Raw genomic sequence first — 27,759 nt, forward strand, 5'->3', positions numbered from 1 at the left:
ATTATCATAATACACCACAATTGTCACTCCCATAGTCCCCACCCAACACCACCACTATCAACATCATCATATATCTTCCTTTTGGACATACACCACAATCATGGTACATTTACAGCATTATCTATTTTTCCCTCTTTTCCATTTGTTTGCTACTCTAACCATGATCTTGCTCTTGATCAACATCACCTACCAATCACTACCACTGTTGCACTAACATCATGTTGATCATCATCATCTTTCTTTTTTATTCTAGCAACAATATCTCAGGAGCTAAAATACTGAATGAAGATATGCAACCGAAAAGCTTGTGCTTAATCATCATGGTGACTTAGATGCAAGTATGTTGTTATGTGTTCCTCTCATCATAGGCGAGTAGCATCTATGTGCACTTTAGAGTTGACATCCTCATCATCCATGTATCTTTTTTTAGTACCAATGTTGTTTCCATACCTTTTCAATCATCTCATCGATAGGTATGTCTTTAGTCTCCGTCCAAAAGATTAGCACAAAGAGGCCCATGACGATGATCCAAGCAGCAAAGAAGAAGATCCCAGCACGCATTTGGCACATCATGGAAAAGAAGGCCTGAGCTATAATCAGTGGCGTAGCTAGGATTCATGTGAGGGGGGGCGGGGGGGCAAACAGGGGTGTAGCAAAAACAAAAAAATTTGTGTGATAGTCGGGGGTTCGGGGGCAGCGCCCCCAAAATTTTTTTTTTGAGATAAAATAAAAAATGGCTATAATTATTAATAAAAATCTATTTCATATGGACGAATCAAACTATTTGCTGCAGTCAGAGCTGGGCTACAAAAATGGATAAAAATTTATTTCATATGGAATCAGGGCTGGGCTAGGACTGGGCTTTTAAAAAAAAAAAATTGTTTCGGGAGCCCAGTCCTGCCCCCCCCCCCCTAGCTACGCATTTGGCTATAATGAATGTGAAGAGCATGTTGGAGCTCACTCTAAAGGAGTAACGTGTCAGCCTAGTGGGCTCCATTACCAAACAAGGAATGACACAAAGAGGCATACTAGAAAGACCACAACAATTGCAACATTGTGGTCTAGGGAGTTTTTGGACTTGAGATTGATCCAAAGGATGGTCTCTATTGCACCCTGCAAGACAGAAATTAAACATGTAAATTGAGTCTTTGGCATGAGAAAATTGGCATAGAGGGTTCTTTTTTTTATTATTCTTTCCAAGGACATACACAATTTTGATCGATGGTAGTTCTTCATTTATTTCATTGGATGTATGAGAACTCTTTTATCCAGAAAATCTTAAAAAATAAAAACAAAACACGACATGTAGCACTGAATTATATTCAATGATGAATTGAGATCAGGTGAAATGTGATTGTGTTGCTGCACCTGATCAACCACCATCTGTTGTTGGGCCGCAGAGCTGACAGGTTGTATCCCAAAGGTGGTGGGTGATTAGGTGCAGCAGCACACTAAAACTGTGCACTCACATTTCACCTGATCCTCCCTCCTCCATGATAGAATAAGCAAACTCACAGGTATTTAATAATGAGGTGCATCTAAAGGGGCTCTAATGAAAATGTTAGTTTGACAAGAGAAAAGAAGTATGTGAAAGGTAAGTATTTGGCACTAATGAAGGTATGAAACTATTGAGCTTAAAATCATAGGTTATATGAGCTCAATCTGACCGTGTAGATGTATTTGAACATGGTTTATTTGCCAAGGATCGGACCTTTGATCATGTTTCTTCAACATAATAACGTGAGTTTGAGTTGTGAAGTTTTCCAAAAATCCGCAATGTTCACGTGTACTACAAAAGTTATTTTGTATATTGTGCATTGTCATGAAGTTTTCAATTGTTTCTATTACAGTACATGTTTACATACCTGGGAGATGAGCATCTGAACAATGGATTCTAGGAGCAAAGCCCTCCCGCTGACCTTGTCAACTGAGAGAACTGACACCATCGTGCAAAGAACGTTGATGGTTCCAATGATGACACACGGCAGCAAGGATGCATCATTCTTGAAGCCGATGGTCTGGAAGAGGACAGGCGCGTAGAATATGATGGCATTGATCCCGGTGAAGTGTTGGAAGACCTGCAGGCTGCAGCATGATCGCTATCACGAGAGGAGCCATGTTGTTTCTGTTGGCTAGCTTCCTGAAGGGATGCATAGCGAGATTGGCGGTCTCGCAGGCGCGGTAGATCTCCGGGAACTCGGGCTCCACATTGGTGGTGCCCCTTATCTTGACGAGAGTGGCTCTGCCCTCATCAAAGTAGCCCCTTTGGATGAGGCTGGTGGGGGTCTCGACGATCAAGAGGTAGCCCAGGCAGAGGAGGACGGCGAGGATGCCGGCACTACCGAGGGAGAGGCGCCAGCCCCAAGGGTGGATGATAGAGTTGCGGTAGTTCACAAGGTTGGCAATGAGGATACTGATGGTGATCATGAGTTGGAAGAGGATGTTGAGTCCCCCACGAATCCTGGTTGGTGCAATCTCGGAGATGAAGAGTGGCACGGCCTGTTTTTTTAAGGCAGACATGGTTCAATTTTTTTGTTTTTTAAGGAAAAGTAATATATATTCAGATTAACGGTACAGAGAATGATCTCATATACAAAAGAGTCAGAAGAGAGATGGTCTACCCCTTGTGCTCTCCTTCAAAATTTGTATGTTAAATATGCTTTTTGGTTGATCATATGGACGGGAGATCTCCATGGTTGAACACGCATGAATAAGCTCTTGGATCGAACTTTTTTCTACCAATCTAGGATTTTACAAGGTTTCAAAAGTCAATTGTTTAAAAAACTTTGATTCAAGAGTCTGTTCTTGTGTTTTCAACCATGAAAATCACATTCATAACGGTAAAATTTGTCAAAAACACATATTTGACATACAGATTTTGAAGGGAAGGACAAGAGATGGGCCGTCCCCTTCGCAAAACTGATGAGATATGACTCAGTAATCTTATGTTATGTTCCAAAAACTTATAATGCGATTGCCCAAATTGGTTGTTGCTCAAACGCCAATACGTTGGGCCCCAACCCATGATACTTCCCATTCGACCCATTTATAGGAGAATTCTGTTGTTTGTAGTGCCTAAGCTCTGCCAAGGCTCAAGATTGTGAGTAGGACTCCGAGATGGCATAGTAATCATTGACTTATTAGTAGACAAATGCTTTAAAAGATTCCACCTTGGAGGACGTTGAATTGGCACATGCATATGTTCACCCCCCCCCCATGATTCACTGAATCCCACATCTGTGTTCAGGGGTCCCAAAAAGCACCACGTATATAAGCACATGGGGCTCGTATTCCCATGTATGTTGACATCACTCATCATTGGAGTTTGGTTCAGTTGCAAAGACTTAAGTACCCTTTCTTGCTATTCTTGCCATAAAACGACGGTTTGAGAAAATGACAAAAATGTTCTTCATTCAAAAAAAGAAAACAAACGGTTCAAAAAAAGGACAAACATGTCCTTCATCCAGAAAGTCGAGGATGATGTTGACTCTTCAAAGTCTACACAGCGAAACGAACCTTACCGACGATCCAATGGTGATCCGTAGAAACGATGGTGAGCCGGCAATCCGATGGTCATCCGGCGAAACGAACCTAAGCCATCAAAAATGTCAGTTTGAACTTTTCATCATCATCTTCTTCTTCTTCCTTCTATGTAAAACACTGTAAAACTCTCTCTCTCTCTCTCTCTCTCTCTCTCTAGAGAAGAAATCAAGGGAGGCAAAGAGTTCCCCCTAGAGAAGGCCATGAACATCAACCCTCTCACTCTCTCTCCCTTCTCTTTCTAGTTCTGTGCACATCCAGCAGACGATCCTACATTGCTCCATCAAACACTGATTGACCTGCACACTGACTGTAGCATTGTTCAAATTTGATTCGTTATGGAGCCTGATTCAGAGTTTTTGCCCTTACAAGAGGGGGGTTTGGGGGCTCCTCCCAACGTGGGTAGCATCATTCAACTTGATTCATTGTAGAACCTGATTTAGAGTTTTTCCCCTTACAGAAGGGGGTCTGGGGGCTCCCCCGGCGCGGGTCTCATAACATAGAATAATAGGGGTCTGGTTTTTAGTTAAAATGGGGAATAAAATGATAATATAAATCACTAAAAATTTATAGGAATAAACTAGACACAATAACAAAGATACCACTTTTTACGGATTTAGAATATGACATCCGGTTAGGGAGATATGGCCCTGACAAGTTGGTCCTAATTCGGGTAGTCATTTACAGCGATTTGCTTACTGAATAACACTACAAATTGCTATAGTGATTTGCAGAAGACACTACAAATCGCTATAGTGAGATCCAACAACACTATAAATCGTTGTGGGGCTTGTTGAAGACCCCAAAACACTATAAATCGCTATAGTGATTTGCAGAAGACACTATAAATCGTTATTGAAAGGTCGGATAACACTATAAATCATTGTGGGGCTCGTTGGAGACCCGAAAATACTACAAATCATTGTAGGAAAGCTCGACAATACTACAAATCGTTGTTGAAAGGTCGGATAACACTATAAATCGTTTTGGAGCTCGTTAGAGACTCAAAAATACTATAAATTGTTGTAGGAAGGCCCGACAATACTATAAATCACCATTGAAAGACCAGACAACATTATAAATCGTTGTGGGGCTCGTTGGAGACCCGACAACACTAAAAATCACTGTAGGGGAGTCATTGAAAAAATTGTGGGAAAAAAACAGAAAAAAAATAAAAAAAACGTGGGAAGGGGTGTTACGAAAACCTCGAGCAAGAAACAACCGAAGGAAACATGAGCCCCCACGATTAAACAAAATGTTTTATTGCTCTTTTTCGATAGTTAAAAGAGGAAAAGAAAATAAAAAATTTATACAAGGCCCCAAAAAATTATACAAGGACCCGCGTCGGGGGGGAGCCCCCAGACCCCCATCCTGTAACGGCAAAAACTCTAAATCAGGCTCCATAACGAATCAAGTTGAACAATGATACCCACGCTAGGAGGAGCCCCCAAACCCCCCTCTTGTAAAGGCAAAAACTCCGAATCAGGCTCCACAACGAATCAAGTTGAACAATGCTACCCATGCTGGGAGGAGCCCCCAAAACCCCCTCCTGTAAGGGCAAAAACTCTGAATCAGACTCCATAACGAATCAAGTTGAACGATGCTATCCACGCTGGGAGGAGCCCCAAAACCCTCCTCCTATAAGGGCAAAAACTCTGAATCAAGCTCCATAACTCATTAAGTTGAATGATGTTACCCACGCTGGGAAGAGCCCTCAGACCCCCCTTCTGTAAGGGTAAAAACTCTAAATCAGACTCCACAACTCTTCAAGTTGAATGATGCTGCCCACGCTGGGAGGAGCCCTCGAACCCCTCTCCTGTAAGGGTAAAAACTCTGAATCAGGATCCACAACTCATTTAGTTGAATGATGCTACCCACACTGGGAGGAGCCCCCAAACCCTCCTTCTGTACGGGTAAAAACTCTGAATCAGGCTCCACAATAATCAATGTGCAAGTCAGTCGGTGCTTGATGGAGCAATGTAGGATCTTCTGCTGGATGTGCATAGAAGCAGAAAGAGAAGGGAGAGTGAGAGTGAGAGGGTTGATGTTCATGGCCTCTTTCAGGAGAGATTTCTTTCTCGGATAATCCTTCAGTGCAGAGACTGGGTCTTAAATAATCATCTTCGGGGCACTTAAGTCTTTACAATCACTTATTTTCTAGAATCGTTATTTTTTTTGGCACCAATTGAGGAGAGGGTACTTAAGTCTTTGCAATCGCATCAAACTTCAATGCTAATTAATGCTGACAAACATGAGGATACGAGACATACAGGCTTAAATACATGGTGCTTTTTGGGACCTCGGAGCATGAGATGTCTTGTTCGGGGGGAGGGGGGGGGGGCATATAACCTGCTTCACAGAGTTTGAGGTGAAAATTAGAAAAGGAAACAATATAACAAGTGTAGAAAAATAAAAACAACAAACCGACCATATGAGAAGATGATCAACAAGGAAAGAAAACATAGAAGGAAACTAAAGGTTAAAAAGAAAACCAAAATGTAGGTATTCCATAGTTGATCGGAAGCACAATCTTATGTTATCTTTCCGTATTAGTAGGTGATGGGGCTGGGAAATGAGATGAGCAGCTCACTGTTTAGGTCAACTCAGCTCAGGAACTCTGCTCGGCGAACTATGCTATATATCAGCTAGTTTGTTTAGGTATCCAGGTATCTGATTCAAGTATGAACAGGCAAAGTTCAGCTCAGCTCGTGTAGGCTCATTTTGTATATTATATAATTTATATATTATGCACATATATATACATATATATAATACAACTTTTGTATGTTTTATACATGTATTATATATTAACAATTTTTAGAAAACACTTAAGAAAACAAACTTTTTATTTTTGAAATGAGCCAGCTCTTGATCATCTTATAACGAGTTCAGGCTCAGCTCATTTTGTGATGAGCTCACTAGACGAGCTTGATCAGGGGGTTTATTCTTATTGAGTCAAACTCAAACTGCCTGACATTTGGCTCTTATCAGCTCAACTGTAGGTGTATCTAATCACACCATTCAAGAAGAAACTAAATACTTATGTGATTAAGTTCATTCTCTCTCTCTCTCTCTCATCATAACCAATAAGAAGAAGAGCAAACATTGGCGTGGAGAAAGTAGTGGGACATGAACAACTTACATTGTTAGCAAAGCCAACTCCAATTCCAAGAAAAATCCTTCCAATGATGAGCATGGGGAGATCCATGGCACATGCATCGAGAATAACCCCAACCAAGAAAAAGAGTGAAGCTACTCCCATGGTGGGCCTCCTTTCCTACTTCTTGGAGACATAGGAAGCAAAATACATGGAGACCAAGGCAGCCAGGTATAGGGAAGACGTGAAGAGTTGAAGGTATTGATCATCATATTTGCAGTAGTTCTCCTTTGCTTCATGCTTTCTGATATAAACCTTTGGGAAGAACTTGATTAGAAAATCATCCATGAACATCACCCCACCTGCAAAACCAAGAAATGGAAGCCTCTCAATCCGTCTTTTGATGATTATCCAAGTTGTTCTTGATTGAAAAACAAAAACTTGTGTCAAAAATTCGAAAAAGAAGAAAAAAATATGTTTGGTACCGAAAATTCCGATATCATAACCAAACATGAAGCCTTCAAAGGCTGACATGATGCAACATATGAAGACATAGAACGTAAACTTGGCCTCAAACTCAACAGATCTACCAGATCTCGGCCTGTCTATTATTATTGCAGGCATTTCTTGCACTCTTTTACTTTTCTTGAGAAGGGGGGGGGGGGGTGGAAAAAAGGAGGGAAGGAAGAAGACAAAGGCAGAAGGAAGAATGGCTTGCAATATTAGATCATTATAATGAAGATGGAGATTATCATTATATAGATAATATAGGATTTGCATTGCCAACTGGGACTCTATTAATAGTGACAATGTAATGTTTTTTCTGGATGAATTTTGCTATTTGTTGTCACTTTGCCATTAATAGATTCATTAGTTCGATAAACTTGAGAGGACAATGAAGATCCAACCCCAAGCATTAATAATCTATCCAGAACACCACCAATCTAAAAGCTGGATAGTACATATTGTACATTGTTGTCAATACCGGCTTGTAACTATAGTGTTGGTTTCTCTCATATATCCTTTATTTGTGTTGGTCTTTTTTACTTTTTCAATAATTTGATTTGAATGACAATGTCATTCGGTGTTAGGGATGTAAATTGTTCCGACTTGGGTTGGATATGGCCAATACGATATCCTACTAGTTACAGAATATTGACTAATTGGAGTTAAAGTCGGATTAAAATTTAAAAAGCTCATAATATACCCTCATCTTTACATGTAATAATTGGATATGGATGTCCATCAAAATGTTGATTTGTTTTTTTCATCTCATAGGAATAATTGATTCCTCATCAATCCCTATCTTATTGTAATTTTGCCTATTCTTCTATTGAATGGTATGGATCATGATAAGGTCTTTCTGATATGTAATTGTCTCCTAATATTTGTTCTCCGGTGGCAGTCTGCCTAACCACAACTTGCCAATAAAAAAAATGACTCTTTTCTTTCAAAAAACTTGCATTACAAAAGAGTAAAATAGTAAATAGAATCAAGCAAACGAAAAGGCGCTACTTGCAGTTTCTTTGTTAAAATGATAAAATAGTAACTTTGAAACATGAGTCAGTGTTAACCCAATAACAAACTAACCACAGTTTATGAATGAGCTTATTTGATTGATAGTGACAAACCTTTGGCAAGGGTTCAAACCCCCAAAAAATTTTATTTGAAATATTTCCTAAGGACTGTTTGTGTTCCGGACCGCCATGTTTTTCACCTTTTTGCTCTAATGTATATACCTCTTTGGCACTCTAAAGTGTCCCACAAGGCCTTACGGCCTAAGTACCCCGTGTATTCGGACCCTCTCTTCCCCTCTTGATGTACTTTGCTTTCAAGTATCTATAAAGAAGCTTTTTGCATCTCTCTCTCTCTTTGTGCTTGTGCATATGTGTACTCTTGCTTTCGCTCGTGCGCGTGTGTTGTGTGTTGCTTGTGCACTTAAAAGGCCTGCCTTCGGTGTGTGTGATTTCCCGAAGCTACGTCATGGGAGCCTTCGCTTCCCAGCCCGTGACAAGTTGGTACCAGAGCCTTGTCGACATTGGGAGTGACAATGGCGCCGAAGAAGATTGCCATGACTCCTTTAAGCAGTCTGGTTCCTGCTGAAGAGGACTTCATGGCCGATGATCGGGTGTCAGCCATCTCGCGCGATGTGGCGGAGCTGACTGGGTCAGTGACCAACATGGAGAAGTTGGTTAATGGAACTTGTGTTGCTTTCAGAGTTCTCAATGCAGAGATCAAGACAGCAGTAGAGGGAGTGGAAGACTCGATGGAAAGTCTTGCCACTAAACTTAACTACTCGGTGGAGGACTTTTCCACCAGATTTGATGATTTGTTGGGTCGGTTCAAGATCATGACTGCTGAATTGGATGTTGTTCGACGAAAGAATGAACAGTTAGAGCGGCAGTTGAGAACTGCCCCGGCTGGCGGTGTTGCGACATATGTGGAGAGACCACGTTACAGGCTACTTGAGCCCGCAAAGTATAAAGGCACGCGGGACTCAAAGGATCTCGAGAATTTTATCTACGAGATGGACCAATTTCTAGAAGCTGCGAGGATAGAAGAGGACACAGATAGGCTGCGCACCGCAACAATGTACTTTGCGGATGAAGCAACCCTTTGGTGGAGACGTCGCTTAGGTGATGTTCGACGGGGATTGGTTGCTATAACCTCATGGGAAGACCTCTAGAAGGAAATGCGAGACTACTTTCTACCTAAAAATCAAGAGAAAATGGCCCGCAAAAGGTTATTGCATTGAAACAGACAGGGTCAGTACATGACTATGTCAAGGCATTCTCTTCGATAATGTTGGAAGTGGAGAGAATGAATGATGAGGATGGGTTGTTTTACTTTGGCAACGGGTTGCAAGGATGGGCAAAGCAAGAACTTATCCGGCATGACCCCACAACACTAGCTGAGGCGCTTGCGGTTGCAAAGAAACTTGCCGAGCTCGATAGGAATGACCCTACATTTTAAGGCAGACAACAAGGAAATGATCGCAACAACCGAAGGGACAATCGAAGAAATGACCAAGGACAAAATGCTGGTCGGGGAAACCAGCAGAATCATATCCGTCAAGATGGCCAAAATAATAATCAGAATTGGAATAACTTTCAAGGTGGTAATTATCGTCGCCGTGACTGTCGTATCTGCCATGGGGATCATTGGCAGGATACATGTCCCAATAGAAACCACGGTCAAGGGAATGGAGATAACCGCGCACCTCGAGTTGCGAATGTTGTTCAGGGTGAGGAAGAGGATCAACTTACAGAGGCGCCAACAGTTGGCGCAATGCGGATGATGAATGCAGTAAAGGCCACAACCAGTGTGGAACCGACGGTATGCAAAGAACTGATGTATTTGGAACTTTTGCTCAACGGAAGACTTACCAAGGCATTGGTAGACACGGGTGCCACGCACAATTTCATCTCGCGTGAAGAAGCAGAACGGTTGGAATTACAGTGGGAACAAAAAGAGAGCCGCATGAAAGCGGTTAATTCATAGGCTAAAGCCATCTATGGCGTTGCTCGGGATGTACCAGTGCGGATCCACAACTGGTCATGAAGGATCGCGTTATCAGTCGCACCCATGGATGATTTTAAAGTCATCCTCGGGATGGAATTCTTGAGAAGCAACAGGGCAGTGCCGATGCCCCACCTTAACGTTGTCAGCTTTGAGGGTGAGAGTCAGCCCTGCATGGTTACTGCGATGACAGGAAAGCCTTGTGAGCGTTTGGTGTCTGCGCTCCAGTTGAAGAGAGGCATGAAAAGTGGTGACGAGACTTTTCTTGTCACAATCCGTGCTACAGATGAGGTAGAAAAAGTCACGGATGTCCCAGAGGCCTTAGCGCCAGTATTAAAGGAGTTCGGTGATGTTATGTCCGCCGATATGCCGAAGAAGCTACCTCCGAGGCTCGAGGTAGATCATCAGATTAAATTAATACCGGGTGCACGGCCACCCGCAATGGCTCCTTATCACATGGCAATTCCTGAGCTACAAGAATTACACAGACAATTGGATGGTATGCTCGAAGCAGGAATCATCCAACCATCCAAAGCTCCTTTTGGAGCGCCCATGCTCGTTCAAGCAAAGCACGATGGGTCGAAGCGGTTGTGCGTCGACTATAGGGCACTGAACAAAATGACGGTGAAGAACAAGTATCTGCTTCCTTTGATCGCGGACTTGTTCGATCAACTTGGAAAGGCGAAGGTCTTCTCTAAGTTGGATTTGAGATCGGGCTACTGGCAAGTGAGAGTTGCAGAAGGGGATGAGGCAAAGACTATTTGTGTAACGCGATATGGGGCGTTCGAATTCCTTGTCATGCCCTTTGGCTTGACGAACGCGCCTGCTACCTTTTCGACCCTAATGAATAAGATCTTCTACCTGCACCTCGACAAATTTGTCGTCGTCTATTTGGATGACATACTGGTGTATAGAGACTCGATGAAGCAGCATGTTCAACACCTTCAGATTGTGTTTCAGACTTTGAAGGACCACGAATTGTATGTCAAGCGAGAGAAGTGCTTATTCGGTCAAAAGGAAGTCCATTTTCTGGGGCATATTGTTGGAGGAGGCACTCTCAAAATGGACCACAAGAAGATTGAAGTTATTCAAGCATGGGAGCCGCCCTCTAAGGTTTCTGAGTTGCGCTCTTTCTTGGGGCTTGCAAATTATTACCGACGCTTCATCAAGGGATACTCGCAGATTGCGGCTGCACTCATAGATCTGTTGAAGAAAGATAGACCATGGCTATGGTCTGATGCCTACCATAAGGATTTTGATGGGTTAAAACATGCCTTGACAGAAGAGCCAATGCTGAAGTTTTCTGACTGTCGGCAACCCTTTGAAGTGCAGACTGATGCGTTTGACTTTGCTATTGGTGGAGTGTTGCTCCAAGAAGGACATCCCATCGCATTTAAAAGCAGGAAGTTGAACGACGCTGAACGTCGATACACGGTGCACGAGCGCGAGATGTTGGCGGTCGTGCATTGTCTCCGCACATGGAGACACTATCTCTTGGGATCACAATTCGTTGTGTGCACTGACAATGTTGCGACAAGCTACTTCCAAACTCAGAACAAGTTGAGTCCAAGGCAAGCACGTTGGCAGGATTTCTTGGCAGAATTCGATATGGTCCTCGAATATAAGCCAGGCAGGACCAATGTTGTGGCCGACGCCTTGAGTCGAAAGGCGGAACTTGCAGTTTTGCTCGCTTGGGAGGGCAGTGTGAGCCAACCGATGAGCGATCTTCTTGAACAAGTGCGAGAAGCTTCGAAAAGTGAGCAAATGGCTCAACAACTGATTGCATTGGTGAAGGAAGGAAAGACACGGAGATTCTGGCTAGAGGATGGTTTGCTCCGCGCTGCGGGCGATCGTCTATATATTCCGCGACAAAATACCTTGAGGAGGCGCTTGATGCACGAGTGCCATGATACTACTTGGGCGGGTCACACAGGACAACAGAGGACCTTGGCATTGTTGGAACGTGCATTGTACTGGCCGCAGATGCGCGATGACGTAGATGCCTATGTGCGGACTTGCTTGATTTGCCAACAAAACAAGCCCATCAATCAGAGACCCGGTGGACTACTGGAGCCCCTACCTGTGCCTAGTCGCCCGTGGGAGTGCATAACCATGGACTTCATTGTAAGCTTGCCGAAAGCACAAGGGTATAGTTCGATTTATGTGGTTGTGGATAGGTGCTTGAAGTATGCTATCTTCATGCCTGCCCCTGCCACCTGCTCAGCTGCTGATACTGCAAAGTTATTCGTGCGAAACGTAATTAAGCATTGGGGAATTCCAGAGAGCATCGTCATTGATCGTGATGCACGCTTCACTGGCAAGTTTTGGGGAGAAGTGTTTCGCTTAATGGAGACAAACTTGCATTTCAGCACAAGTTTCCACCCCCCAAACCGACGGACAGACAGAGAGAATAAATAACATGCTGGAGGAATATCTGCGGCACTTTGTCAGTGCCAACCAAAGGGATTGGGTTGATTTACTTAATGCGGCTTAATTCTGCTACAACCTTCAAAAGAGTGAGTCATCCGGCCATAGTCCATTTGAAGTCGCAACTGGATAACAGCCGCAGACTCCGCACTCCCTTGCTGCGCGAGGACGTGGAAAAGCACCTTATGCATACCAGTTTGTCAGGAACTGGCAAGATCAGATAGAGTTGGCGAAGGCATATCTAAACAAGGCAACCAAGCGCATGAAGAAATGGGCAGATGAGAAGCGTCGCCCAGCAGAATTTCGAGTTGGAGACAAAGTGTTGGCAAAGCTCTTTCCTGACCGCACAGCTATCTTTCGGGGCCACCACCGAGGCCTTATTCGCAAGTATGATGGCCCCTTCACCATTATCAAACATGTGGAAAACTTGGCATACCGGTTGGACTTGCCAGCAAACTTTCAAGTGCACCCGGTATTCCATATATGCAACCTGAAGCCATTCCACGAAGATGAAGGAGATCCTCAACGGAGCATGCCTCAACGTACTCCGATCCCGCAGCGAGCACCTTCAACAGTTAGTGTACCAGGCAGAGATCCAGATATCATCCTCAACCATTCCAACAACTATCTAGGGGAAGTCAAAAAGTACTTAGTGCAGTGGAAAGGATTGCCAGAATGTGAAGCCACCTGGGAGAAAGCCAGCAGCATGTTTCAGCATCGACAGCTTGTAGAAGGCTACCATGAACAATTGGCGTCGAGGACGGCGCCAACTTAGGCGGGGGAGCGTGTTCCGGACCGCCATGTTTTTCACCTTTTTGCTCTAATGTATATACCTCTTTGGCACTCTAGAGTGCCCCACAAGGCCTTACGGCCTAAGTACCTCGTGTATTCAGACCCTCTCTTCCCCTCTTGATGTACTTTGCTTTCAAGTATCTATAAAGAAGCTTTTTGCATCTCTATCTCTCTTTGTGCTTGTGCATACGCGTACTCTTGCTTCCGCTCGTGCGCGTGTGTTGTGCGTTGCTTGTGTGCTTAAAAGGCCTGCCTTCGGTGTGTGTGATTGCCCGAAGCTACATCACGGGGGCCTTCGCTTCCCAGCCCGTGACAGTTTGTTACCCACCGCAAGGTGAAACCCAATTTACCATTAAAGATCGAGAATGGAAGGAATGACATTTCCTTAAGGGTGAAACTAGGGATGGCAGTGGGGCGGGGCGGGGGACAAGGTCTCCACCCCCGCCCCGCCTTAAGATTAGAACCTCCATCCCCGGCGGGGATGGATTTGAACTTTCACCCCCGCCTTCATCCCCGTTTCACGACCTCCATCCCTGGTTCAAACGGGGATGAGGCGGGGCGGGGCTATTGCGGGGAAAAGTGGCAGGGATGGGGTCGGGGCGGGGAAAAGTGTATGTCCATCCTGCCTCCATCCCCGGACGGGGATGGATTTTAACCTTCGTCCCCGCCTCCATCCCTGTTTCATACCCTTCATCCCCGGTCCAAACGGGGTGAGGCGGGGCCCGCTTTCCCTTGGTCCACTGCCATCCCTAGGTGAAACTCGACTTGCCATCAGAGTGTTTATAATCTGTCGTTTAATGTGTGGGGCCTACAAAGTCCCAAGCAAGAAAGAGGCCCACTTTCACTTATACTGGACCTCCTAAACACCATTTGAAGTGAAAAAAAAGGTCCCTAAAAGTTACCATGAGAGAGGGAAAGATAGAAAGTCATCGTAATTGTGGGGAAAGATGGAAAATAAAACGTTGACTATAAAATATGTTACGGAAACCATGAACATATACAAAACAAATACAATATAAAGAGAAGGAACAAGATAAGATACGCGATTTTGGTGATTCACCATTCAAGTCTACATCCATGCGCAAAAACAGGAGCCAAAAAACACTTTCAAGATGTGAAGAAATACAATGGTTAGATACAGAGTTTTAAGAACCTTATTCTCCTACCCAACTCTCAAAAGAAACGGCTATATATATATATATAAGAAAGAACATAAAACCCTAGCCAAAAGAAAGAATTATAAAACTAAACAGGTCTATACCATGGGGTTCTATCCCTGCACCCTCGAGAGAGGTTTGTTGTGGGCTCTAGGCTTGGGCTGATAGGCTCAAGGACTCCGCGCAGCACAGAATTTTCATTGTATATCACCAAAATATTTTTGGATCTGATCATGGATCGAATCACGTCCAATATTCAAGGCACCCACAATAAAATATTTTAGCTCTAATTCATAACTATCCCACCACCCAATTGACCCAATACTTTAGTCCACCGATTGCTGTTCTTGGTGATGACTCGTCACCATGCTGTGGGTTAATTCTTCTCATTCATAAATATATTTTAATTACTTTCTCTAAAAAAAAAAATATCCCCCATTTAATCATTTTTATGAATTGAGAGTGAGAGAGAACATAAGAGAGAGAAAAGGGGGGGTGTGAACTGCTTCCGTTATTGGTTAGATAATAGAGAGAGCCAGGAGTCTGGGCCACTTAACAATGCCTCCCTATTTTGTTAGGCTTGTATATTTTGAATAAGCTTGGGCTTAGAATTTAGTTTGAGACGAATGAAACCTTGCCAGTACAGTCGCCCATGGTCAGCAGTTTAGTTCGGAATATTTATACTTTCTCGTTTTCATTTTTGACAATTTTTCCTTAGACAGGGTTTATCATAGATTTTTTTTTTCGATAAAGAAAGGTGGAGTTAGGCAGACCCCTCCCTACCAGTTATCCAACCCTACCATTTGGGTTTGGAACTGTCCCAACACTGATGTGCACTAACTGCTCCTGCCAGACTAGTGGAGCCCCCACCCCCGTTGGTGTTTATCACAAGAATTAAAAGGAGAGAAAAAGGCAAAAAGACTGTTCATGACGTGAAAGAGAAAATTTGATTTCTTCTAAGACTTTTGGGGGAGAAAAGTATGCTTTTGATCATCAAGTACTATTTTGATAACTAGGTAAAGAATAAGATATGATTTTGAATTATAATAATAATTAGGTATGAATTATAATAATAATTAGATATGAATTATGAAAACATTAGGGCATATTTTTTTTTTTTTTGCAAATATCTTTTTTCTATAATGGTCACACATAGGGGTGTCAACTGGCCGGATTTACAGGGACCCAACTCGAACCAAACCTTATAGGGCCTTGGTAAGATGATAAATAAGAAGACCCGATTAAGACTCGGGTCTGGACTCAAAGGTCCCATTAATACATGGACCCAGGTATAGTTTGCGAAATTTTATACCAGACCCGAGCCCGACTCAGGTTCTGATTAAGACCCATAATTTTGTAATGTAAAAATGATAAAAAAATATTGTTTTACCAGGTATGATTCATGTAGTTTTTATCAGGTCAAGGTATGATTTCTCTTATAGTAGGTCTGATTAGACTTAAGTCCGAACTTGATACCATACCTAAAAATCGAAGCCAGGACTGATTTTACACCAAACCCGACCCGTTGACACCCTAGTCACACACGTATTCTTCTTTGGCAGGTGTATAATAAATTCTAGACAGTGGAAAAGTGACGCTTATCAGTCTGGCCTATGCAGTATTGCTCTGTTAGCCACACCAAACCTATACCCACCTCACACTTTCGTGTCAATCTTTATCTAAGGGATGCTATATGGGAAGTCAACTTAAGCTTATCTAGAGCGTGTTTGTAGAGAAGCTTAATTTGAATTGATTATGTAGCAGGAAATGGACAAGGCAGAAAATTCACCAGATTCTTCCCTCAAAAAAAGAAAATGCACCAGATTCAACTGTTGGGGCATAACTTTTCCAAGGAAAACTGTCACAGCGTCAAAATCCTGTGGAATCCACATGTTTTTCGAACTGGATTATTATGATTACTAACAATATTTTATGGCCAATATTTATATTACTAATTTACCAACCTATACAAACTTAGTTGAACCCAGCCAAGCACATGTTAATTTTGTCTTTGGCTTGCTGAAGGCCAAGGATCGAATCCCCCGCTGGTGCATCAAGGCTGGGTGATCGTGTCCTCAACTCAAAGTTTTACCTCGCAAGAAGGTGGGCTCATTAAGTGACCCAGTTCTCGGTGACAGTTCCTTTGTCATAAAAAAAAAAAAAACTTTGCTTCTTTGCATAGTATGTGTGTATCTGATCCTGTCTCTGAAAAAAAAAAAAAAGATGAGGTGAGGGAGGGGAGACTGGATCCCCTACCCTAAACAGCCGATCCAGTCAAAGAGTGTTGGCCTCATGGCCGACAGAACATGGATTGGTTGTTTAGGCACTTTGGTGATCGAACACATTATCCCGTCTCTTAAAATATGAGGTCAAGCCAAAGGTCTTCTTTTTTCTGCTTTATGATCATCCATGGGTTGGATATCCCGCAGCTAGTTTATTTTTTCAAACTGCTCATATTGCTTATCAGTAGTAGGTTATTTGTCATACTGCTAATTAATTTAACTTCAAGAGTTGATTTATCGTTAGATTCTTTTGTGAGACTCAATAACCAATTTTGAATCCAATACCTAGATTTATACATGTTTCCTATAAAAAGTGTATTTTTTAGAAAAACTCTTTCGTTGAAAAGTCTATCTTGTTTGAAAGGGTAAAAAAAAATCATAGAGTTTTTTTTTCACCTTGTATCACTTTTCCTATGTCTTTCGCACTTTCAAACATGCCCTTAATATTAAGTTTTAGCTTGAGCATTTATTAAGTGTAAAAAGTCACTAGGCTAACTACTTTTCCCAATAACCGATCTCAAAAAATCTATCTGTTTCCTTTCTTTTCTATCCATTTAGATTAAAAAACGGATGCACACCCAGTACTGTTGTTCCCTCCTTTAAAAAAATAAAATTTTCAAATACCCCCAAACTTTTTTATTTAATTCATTTGCACACTAAAGTTTTCTTATTGTTTATTCAAATTACCTCAATCGTAAACTAAACACTAACTCATGTTTTAAAGTTATCATTTTACCCCTATAACTGGTGAAATAGTTCCTTGAAATCTCAGTCATTCAACAGGCCATTCCAACAGACTCTCTCTCTCTCTCTCTTTTGAAGCCAACCCAACTGTTTCACCTAGGAATGTGATCGGATTGGATTACCCAAACCCAATCATTGCTTTGAACCTATAGGACCTAACCTGACCTTAACAGACTGATCAATTCTGACAGAGTATAAAATCCAGACCCATTTTAAAAATGGGTCAGTTATTGAGGATGAAAAATATAACTCCTGATTCAAATGAACCTGATCTATTTTTATACCCAACACAAATAGTTTTATGCAAACAACACTGAAACCCAATGTGTACCCAAATCCATTTTAATGCCCAACCCATTTCATATCTGACCCAAGCCCAAACATGTTTTGTACTCGAACCTTTTTTATATCCAACTTAAATCAAAACCCGAGCTTGTCACAGACCTGAAATTCAAACCAACCTTACCTTTTTTATATCCAACTTAAATCAAAACCCGAGCATGTCACAGACCTGAAATTCAAACGAGCATTAACCCGAACTTAATGTATACCACTTATGATAGATTTAAAAACAACTATCATAAGTATTGCATGTACAGATTTGGGAAAATATAACTTATCAGATGTGTGAAAGATTATAAAATAGGGCAATTTGTCACTCGTCCGATATTAAGGGCGCACATAGATTCTAGCACATTGTTCTTAAATTCTAATCCGTAAGATACAAATATTTATTCTCTTTGGACAAATTTTTACTAAAATTGAATTATTTTCAAATTTGGACCAAATTTGATCAGTATTGAGAATCAGATCCAATTCAGATTGGGATTAAAATCTAATCCAATTGAATTTCCACATGTAAATAACTTGTTTTAATCCTTTTTCTACTAGATATAATATTTTCAGGTATATTATGAATTCAAATTCAGACTTGCCTGATTAGATTCAATTCAGATCTGAATTCACATTTTAAAATATTAATTTAGATTTAGATTTATCATGATCCATTCTAAATTAATATATGTACTTTAGCCAATAAATACGCACTTAGTCACCTAGAGATAGATTCACTACTCTAAGTGAGGTCAAAGGCACCGGCACACACGGTGAGAGTCGAACCTGAGGGAGGGGTATGCTTTTCTATTAATCTATGCACAAACTTTCATGAATGAAAAAGAAAAAGAAAGTGACCGTACCATCATTATATCACATGATCTGCATCAATCAACACACACAACAGTAGGTGTCCAAGATGGGTTCTCCCCTGCTCCTCCATGGCATCCTCAACGTTACTATCTTTGAAGCAGACCACCTTCATCACTCTATTCATGGCTTTGCTCTTCAGGTATGCATCCCTCTCTCTCTTTCTCCGTGCTTAGTCAAATCAGATCCAATATGGTGGGGCTGTGAGGAATGGAATTGCAAAGGCCTGTTGTTGTTTTGGTTCGTTCATCCTTTTGATTGGGATGTTGAACCCTTTGTCAATTTGGGTCCAGTCTATAGAGTTAGTGAAGAAGAAGTTCAGCCTGTCGTGATTTGATTTGGAGGGTCTCTCCTGAATTGAGTTGTTGGAAGAATCGAGGGTAAAATGTAATGGGTAAAGGTGTCGATGTTTGTTGGGCATTCCGATTTCTGATGGTGAACGCCCAAAAATAACCTCTCTCTCTCTCTCTCTCTCTCTCTCTCTCTCTCTCTCTCTCTCTCTCTCTCTCTCTCTCCTGCTGCTTTTTCCACCTATGAGAGTTTGTCCTGTTTTTATTTTCCGATCATTTTCAGATCTTTCCTTCCTTGAGCTTTTGTCATTTGTTTGGTTTTTAGTTTTCAATTGAAAAGGAAAGAATCGTTGACATATATGGCACAATGTTTTATATACTGCGAGAATATCACGTAGGGATTGCAGTGGACCGGGGGAAAGCGGGGCCCCTCCCCGCCTCTCCCCGTTTGCACCGGGGATGAAGGGTATGAAACGGGGATGGAGGCGGGGACGAAGGTTAAAATCCATCCCCGTCCGGGGGTGGAGGCGGGGATGGACGTGCACTTTTCCCCGCCCCGCCCCGTCCCCGCCACGACCACTTTTCCCCCGCAATATCCCCGCCCCGCCTCATCCCCGTTTGAACCGGGGATGGAGGACATGAAACGGGGATGGAGAATAAAATTCATTCCCCGCCAGGGATGGAGGCGGGGGTGGAGGATAAAATCTTGAGGCGGGGCGGGGGTGGAGACCTTGTCCCCTGCCCCGCCCCACTGCCATCCCTAATATCACAGGCGTGACCGCGTGATACACTACTGTTTTCCATCACAATTCTAGTGTCTGATTGCCCTAAAACCATTAAGACAGCTCTGGCCAAAATGTATCAATCATACTCTCTCTCTCTCTGACTATCCAGGCTGGCCTCTTTGATATTTGAATCCACGGCCTAAGGCTTCAAATAAAAAAATATATAAATGCTTATATTTCACATGCTGACGGCCTCCAATAGAAAAATATGAGCATCCAATGAAATATGGATAGAGCCTCCCGCTAAAAAGATCAAATATACTAAATTTTTGAAAAAGAAAAAAAGGGTTTGCTATGCCATTTGCATTGTAGCAAATCTATTTCATGTATATTTATTTATTTATATATGAGTAATGGGTTTCTTAGGCCTCTTTTTTTGTTAGGTCTCCTTAGGCACTTTAAAAAAAACAACACAGTTTTAAGTATTTTTTTCTCACATCTACACCGTATATGTGATCTGTAGGTTTGGTTTAGTAAGAACTGACTTTTGGATAGCTTGAATCTAACCTGTATACAGGTTTTTCCGGTAATCCAAAATCAATGGCTACCCAGTTTTTTTGGCTTATGAAAATATGTATTTTTGTCGACAAAACATTATCCAAACTAAATAGAGCATGCTAAACGCATGGTTCAAATCTATCTTAAAACACTTAAAACCTCAGGCAGAATGAGAGAAATGGGGCCTAATATGTTCAACTGAACATTTTTCTTATTAAGCCCCATAGTTTGAAGTGTTTTATGATATATTTGGACTGTTAGATGTGTATAGCATGTTCATTTAGTAAGAATAGACTCGTGGATCATGTTTTTTTGATGAAAAATATATTTATATGATCTGAAAAAACTGATGCCTTCATAGCCATTGAGAGAGAGAGAGAGAGAGAGAGAGAGAGAGAGGGGTAGGTGCTTAATGAAATATGCTTAATGGTTTTTCTTTTCATTTTTTTTTAAATTCTGACCGTACAGATGTGATTTATTTACTTGATTTTATAAGGATCAACTCTTAAGTGTTCGATTCCCATGCATGGGTGGGTTTTTATAATGTTCGAAAAATCAACAGTCCAAAATCTTTGTAAATTTCCGAGGTTCTAAAATATCATTTTTTTCATAGAAAACACATGATCATTTATGGGGACGGAACTGCCAAAAAAAAAACACCCATTAAGCATATATATATATATATATATATATATATATATATATATATATATATATTGTGTTGTGATTTTTTTAGGACGGATCTGATTCTGGATCCTATTTTTGATCTAGGAAAATGTTCTTGAAATAGACCTGGGTCGGGCCAGAATTCCCCGCACTTTTAAAGATTGTCGAGTTATGTGAATGGTGTCACTGTGAGCCCATAATTCTAATGCAGAATCATAAACGTCTTTTGGGTCAACCACACACTGTCATTAGGCTCGTGAAAATCAAAGTGTATCTAGTTAAGCTAGGCCAGAAATTGGATCAGTTAGCGTCTGGCCCCATTATAGCCATGAGGCCAGGAGATGGCCTGACCTACCAGCAGCCCGATTCAACTCTAACAAGCCCGAGCTGGGCTGGGGTCTTATGTGGCTCGGGCTCAAGACCAGGCCCCTCGTATATGGGTAACCAACTGTGCTGGGGTCATCAGGTGGCGCCCCATTGAAAAGTATTTTAGCCCACACCTGAGCCGAGCCTAGTTTAACTGTTCTGGTCGGGATGGGACTAAATAATTAATCATTTTTCTTGATTTAGGCCATGGAGAAAGTTGAAGAATCATTGCACCTTGATTGCCTTCCCCACAGCAAGCTATATGCAACAGTAGACATCGGGCCGGACCGGCTTGCACGGACCAGAACCGTGAATTTTCACGGCAAGAACCCGGTTTGGAACGAATCCTTCCGAATCCACACGGCTCACACCACGAACACCATCGTCATCTCCATCAAGGACCAGCTTCCAGTTAGCGCCAATATCATTGGTCGGGCCAAAATCCCAGTAACTGAACAATTCCAGTCCGGAGAATCGATCCAAGGATGGTTCGAACTATTCAACGATGAGGGTCACCAACTCAAGAAGGCGAGCGTCCACGTGAGCCTCAAATTCACCGATGCGTCTCTGGATCCACATTGGGGCCGGGGCATCATGGATCCACAATTCTCAGGTGTACCCTACACTTTCTTCCCACTAAGGCCAAATTGCCATGTTACACTGTATCAAAACTCTCATCTATCGGATGAATATAGCCCTCCAATCCATCTTTCTGGCAATCATAGTTATGAACCGGCAAGGTACTGGGAGGACCTATACAAGGCCATTGACCAAGCCCAGCACTTTGTTTACATAGCAGGTTGGTCAATCAATGTATCCATGACACTTGTTCGTGACCCGAGCAGGCCCATACCTGGGGCCGAGGGTGTGACTGTAGGCCAACTCCTTAAGCGAAAGGCTGACCAGGGGTTGGCTGTATTGGTCATGGTCTGGCAAGACCGGACCTCACTCACCCTCTTGGGCAATGCTGGGCTAATGAAGACTCATGACACTATGACCTTCAAGTACTTTGAAGGAACCAATGTCAAGTGCTTCCTATGCCCAAGGAATCCAGACCCTTCATTGAGTGTGGTTCAGCACGTCGAGATCGGAACTGAGTTCACACATCACCAGAAGACTGTGACTCTTGATGCGGAAGGAAGACATGGTTCAGCCCGGCAAATAGTCAGTTTTGTCGGCGGCATTGATCTTTGCGATGGAAGGTAAGTTTTCGTGCCAAGGCTGTATGGGCTGTACTCAACAATTGCTTAGACTTGGTGACTACACCAACTTGAGTTGGCTTGAGTCTAGTCCTGTTGTTTGCAGCATGCGAGGCCAATTCAACTCATCGAACTTCATGAAGACTCGAACTAAGTGATAGTGTGTAGGATATTGAACCTATAACCTACTTGAAACATTGGATTTCATGACCTTGGTCGTGTTTTAAGTGACTACGCAGCTCATGCTACCATACACGGCAAGCTGTCGGTGCAATTTTCGAAATGTTGAGATGGAAACACAAAAAGAAAATGACAAGATCAAGCCATCCTAATTCTTAAAATTATTGTCTTTATAGAATGTTGCTTATTGTGCTGATGGACCAGCATTTGGCCAAACCCCTCTGTTTTGCTTATAGATAATCTCCATACATGGACTTCAAAAGTACTGATCTTCTTAGTTGCTGAAGTCAATAATCTATCTATATAATGTGAAGAGCAATTCTAAGTAATGGGGTTTGGCAAATTATCCATCGTGGGATGTGTTATCTTATAATAGATAAGATTCAACACACACACAGATATACATACATATATAATGAAATTTTAACATGATTTGCAAATTGCAAGATAAAGTCAGCCTTCTGAGTAAATTTTGGATACAACGTTTACCAAGAAAAGCAGGATATCTGGGTAATTGCCTTGTAGTGAAAAATGCAACTACACAGCTTACCCACTTTTCTGGATGAGTGTCCCAATACACACTAAAGACAATACTTCCATAATATATTCTCAATTCAAGTCGATAGAGTTTATGAGCTCATTTACATGCAATGCCGAAGATTACAGTAGCAAAGTAGGAAATTTTCCATCTTGAGATGCAAAATGTTTTGAAATTAAGCAATCATATCTCTTCATTTCGGTGTGGAGGGGCGTGATTGCTGAGCAGGAGCTTTACATAAAGGAATGAAGTCCCAAGTCTTCTTTCTTTCTACTCTGTCTGAAATGCCGCTGAACTAATAGAGCATGTTGTCAACTGTCTTGAAGAACATACTGTAAGATGATTTGGACATAGCGATGCATTTTAAATTTGTATTGATTGGAGCTTTACCTGAACTATATATAGGTATGATGATGAGCATCATCCTCTATTCCAGAAGCTCGACACATACTACTTACATGACTTTCAACAGAAAAATTTCGACGATGCTGACCTTCAACATGGAGGCCCACGTGAGCCTTGGCATGACCTTCACTCTCAGATCGAAGGCCAGGCTGCTTGGGATGTCCTCACCAACTTCCAGCAACGCTGGCGGAAACAATGCCCCCCAGAACTATCAGACTCCCTCCTTGACATAAGCCAATTTCCCGATATCTTCCCTTCACCAGAATCTCATCAATTTAGCAATGCCAATTCTTCATCTTGGTCCGTCCAAGTTTTTCGGTCAATTGATGATGCCTCAGTTGTCGGATTCCCTACTGAGCCTGAGGCTGCCACTGCAATGGGATTGCTCAAAGGTAAAAATGTGACCATTGATCGAAGCATACATACCGGTTATATCGAGGCAATACGGAGAGCAAACAGGTTTATTTACATAGAAAACCAGTACTTTTTTGGCAGCTGCTTTGCTTGGCATGAAGATAGAGACTGTGAGTGTTTGAATTTAGTTCCAATTGAGATTGCATTGAAGATTGCTAGTAAGATAAGAGCTGGGGAGAGATTTTGTGTGTATGTGGTCACACCAATGTGGCCTGAAGGAAAGCCAGAGTCTGATACAGTGCAGGCAATTCTTCATTGGAACCGGTTGGCTATGGAGATGATGTATACAATCATAGAAGGGGCCATTGAAGAGGTTGGTATGAAAGGGAAGGCTAGTGTCTGTGATTATCTGAATTTCTACTGTCTGGGGAGTAGAGAACTTAAAAAACGAGGTGAATATGAACCACCCAAATCACCAGAAGTGGGGAGTAATTATTGGCGAACGCAGAAGAATCGGAGGTTTTTGATATACGTTCATGCCAAGGTCATGATTGGTAAGAGCAGAAACTTTATGTCTATATTATAATGTATGTGCACACAGGGGCGTAGCTAGGATTCATGTGAGGGGGGGGGGGGGGGGCAAACAGGGTTGTAACAAAAAAAAATTTATTTGTGCGATAGTCGGGTGCCCCCGAAATTTTTTTTTTGAGATAAAATAAAAAATGGCTACAATTATTAATAAAAATCTATTTCATATGGACAAATCAAACTATTTGCTGCAGTCAGGGCTGGGCTAGGACTGGACTGGGCTACAAAAATGGATAAAAATTTATTTCGTATGGAATCAGGGCTGGGCTAGGACTGGGCTTTAAAAAAAAAAAAAAAAAAAAATTAACTGTTTCGGGAGGCAGGGCTGGGCTACAGCCCAGTCCTGCCCCCCTAGCTACGCCCTTGTGTGCACATCATACGTAACCATGATCATGAAGTCCAATACTAGTTAGTTTAGAGGTGTTTGGGCATCATGTGAAACATAAGTCGATGCATTTCAATGTTTCTACCAAGTTGATCAATTCCAATCTGCACTTGATCATGTTTTTTCATGGTGACAAAAACATATATTTGAAGTCTTTTGTTTGATCTGAGACTTTGTTTTGCCTTAAGTTTAAAATTCAGTCACCCCAATAGTCCACGTAAATATTGGGAAAGGGAGTCTTATATTCTTCATCCAGTAAGTCTTTTAGAGCCTTCTTGTATCAGTCTTGTGTTTCCCATGTCAAGTTGATCTGCACAAGTCAAGTCTCCTGTAGGTTATCCATGTTATGTTTAATTTGCCGTGGGTCTAGCTTGATCTGAATTATGTAAAATGCATCCTATCATATTAGTCAAACTAATCTAATTGGTCGACTTGGTTTGTATTATACTGATCAGATCATGCTGGACAGAAAAGTAGATCTGATCTGTGTGCGGTAATCAGTCAGATGAAATGGCTATCTGAAGCATCCAACCTTATTTAGACATTGTTCTGTGCTATGATTTTACTGACAAATTATAATCAGTGAGAGGTACTCTACAGGCAAAGGCGTAGCTGGGGGGGGGGGGGGGGGGGGGCGGGGGGGCAGGACTGGGTTGTAGCCCAGTCCTGCCTCCCGAAACAGTTAAAAAAAAATATTTTTTTTTAAAGCCCAGTCCTAGCCCAGCCTTGATTCCATATGAAATAGATTTTTATCCATTTTTGTAGCCCAGCCCTGACTGCAGCAAATAGTTTGATTTGTCCATATGAAATAGATTTTTATTAATAATTGTAGCCATTTTTTATTTTATCTCAAAAAAAAAATTTAGGGGGCGCTGCCCCCGAACCCCCGACTATCACACAATTTTTTTTTTTGCTACACCCCTGTTTGCCCCCCCCCCCCCCCGCTCACATGAATCCTAGCTAAAACACTGTCTACAGGACTAGCAATCTAAAAGATATATATGGCACTGAGCATGGCATCTGTTGTCAGGAGTCGACTGCAATTTCCTGTGCATATACATATGAGCCTATGTAAAGCCATCTAAGTTCTGTTGGCTAACCCAGAGTTATTTCATGTTCTCCATTTTTGCAGTGGATGACGAGTATATCATAATTGGATCAGCCAATCTGAACCAGAGATCACTAGATGGGGGAAGAGACACAGAGATTGCCCATGGTTCATTCCAACCAGATCACATCAATGGAACAAATGTCCCGGCTCGAGGCCACATATATGGCTACAGAATGTCACTTTGGTATGAGCATTTTGCTAGCAGATATGTAGAGAATATGGATGTCTTCAATGAACCAGAGAGCCTAGAGTGTGTGAGGTTGGTAAACAAGATTGCTCAGCATCTGTGGGTGCTATATACCGGAGATGAGGTTGTAGAGCTTCCAGGCCATCTGCTCCCATTCCCTGTGAAAGTTTTGGACGATGGGACTATAGTAAACTTGAATGAAAGTGGCACATTCCCAGACACTAATGGTAGTGTCAGGGGAAAGAGATCAGACCTCCTCCCTCCAATCCTCACTACTTAGGAAAATAGATTATGTTTTCTCCTTATTCTACAAGTGAGTTTGCAGATTTAGAAGATGTCATTAGGTGAAGCTGCATAAGTTTGTAATGAAGATGAATGAAAATTCTAAATTTGAAAACTTAAGAGATATTATGTATACAAGATTGGAATTCTCTCTCTCTCTCTCTCTCTCTCTCTCTCTCTCTCTCTCTCTCTCTCTGTGTGTGTGTGTGTGAAAAAATAAAGAAAAAAAGACTGCAAAAAATTTGCTTCTCTAGCTCACCCATTATTTATGAGAATCAAATGACTTGAGCACCTATAAAATGTTTTGTCAACAATGCCAAAAAATAAAAAAAGACAAACCAGTTTTCATGCATCTGAGAAAAAGAGAAGAGAACTCTCAGAAAAGGATTGGCTGCCTTTAACCATCTTAGAATTAGGTAGCCTTCTTCCAGCAAGGAAAAGTTGAAAAGTTAAGAGTGCCCTCTTTGGTTGGAAAGTTGGGCAGATGAGGTCCTCAAGGAGAGGCATAGTTCCCAAGTGAGATGTGTGCTGGGTATTGAATAAAACCGGGCATATCATAGATAATATAACCTGATATGCCCTCTAGCCTCTGCTTGTGGATTTGTATATTTTATCTATCAAGGGGGGTGATATCGTCATCGGAATGCGGAATGTGGAATGCGGAATGCAGTAGCTTCAGGCCTTAGGCATGGGACTTCCAAGTTCCAACAACTTCAAGTCTTCAATTTCAGCACCACGGTAAGTGTCACGTGTGCAACTTTTCAAACTTCAAGTCTGCACCATATGTGGCCTAGACTTCCCGAGCCCATGGGAAGCTAAGAGTCTAAAGGACTTACATACATACTTTACAGCCACTTTAACCGAAGCAGGTTATATGTCCCCCCCCCCCCCGAACAGGGCCGGTAGCTCCATCTCATGTTCGGGGGTTCCCAAAGAGCACCACGTATTTAAGCTTGTGCATTGTGTATCCCCATGTTTGTCAGCATTAATTAGCATTGGAGTTTGATGCGATTGCAAAGACTTAAGTACCCTCTCCTCCATTGGTGCCAAAAAAAATATCGATTCTAGAAAAGGAGTGATTGTAAAGACTTAAGTGCCCCGAAGATGATTATTTAAGACCCAGCCTCTGCACTGCAGGATTATCCGAGAAAGAAATCTCTCCTG

The 27,759-nt window shown here is 42.1% G+C and overlaps 1 protein-coding gene and 1 pseudogene across 1 annotated transcript; one reads left to right on the forward strand and one right to left on the reverse strand.

Moving 5' to 3' along the window:
* Positions 1-362: 362 nt before the first annotated feature.
* Positions 363-7,261, reverse strand: LOC149835516 (sugar transport protein MST4-like; annotated as a pseudogene).
* An 11,554-nt stretch (positions 7,262-18,815) lies between these two features.
* LOC149835517 (phospholipase D alpha 1-like) lies at positions 18,816-26,726 on the forward strand. Its single transcript, XM_090010557.1, has 4 exons — positions 18,816-18,903; positions 21,571-22,568; positions 23,689-24,596; positions 26,148-26,726. The coding sequence occupies exons 2-4, from the start codon at positions 21,574-21,576 to the stop codon at positions 26,591-26,593; spliced, it is 2,349 nt and encodes a 782-aa protein (XP_089866683.1). The 5' UTR covers positions 18,816-18,903; positions 21,571-21,573; the 3' UTR covers positions 26,594-26,726.
* Positions 26,727-27,759: the final 1,033 nt, after the last annotated feature.

The sequence above is a fragment of the Nuphar pumila genome, chromosome 6, assembly GCF_984573655.1.
Source record: "Nuphar pumila chromosome 6, dmNupPumi1.hap1.1, whole genome shotgun sequence".
Lineage (NCBI taxonomy): Eukaryota > Viridiplantae > Streptophyta > Magnoliopsida > Nymphaeales > Nymphaeaceae > Nuphar > Nuphar pumila.

What these genes read in the sequence shown, in the direction of transcription:
- LOC149835517 (XM_090010557.1), top strand. Translation starts at nt 21,574, where the DNA reads ATGGAGAAAGTTGAAGAATCATTGCACCTTGATTGCCTTCCCCACAGC. An exon ending in ATTGATCTTTGCGATGGAAG is followed by an intron (nt 22,569 to 23,688) that starts GTAAGTTTTCGT and finishes AACTATATATAG; the next exon opens with GTATGATGATGAGCATCATC. An exon ending in TCATGCCAAGGTCATGATTG is followed by an intron (nt 24,597 to 26,147) that starts GTAAGAGCAGAA and finishes CCATTTTTGCAG; the next exon opens with TGGATGACGAGTATATCATA.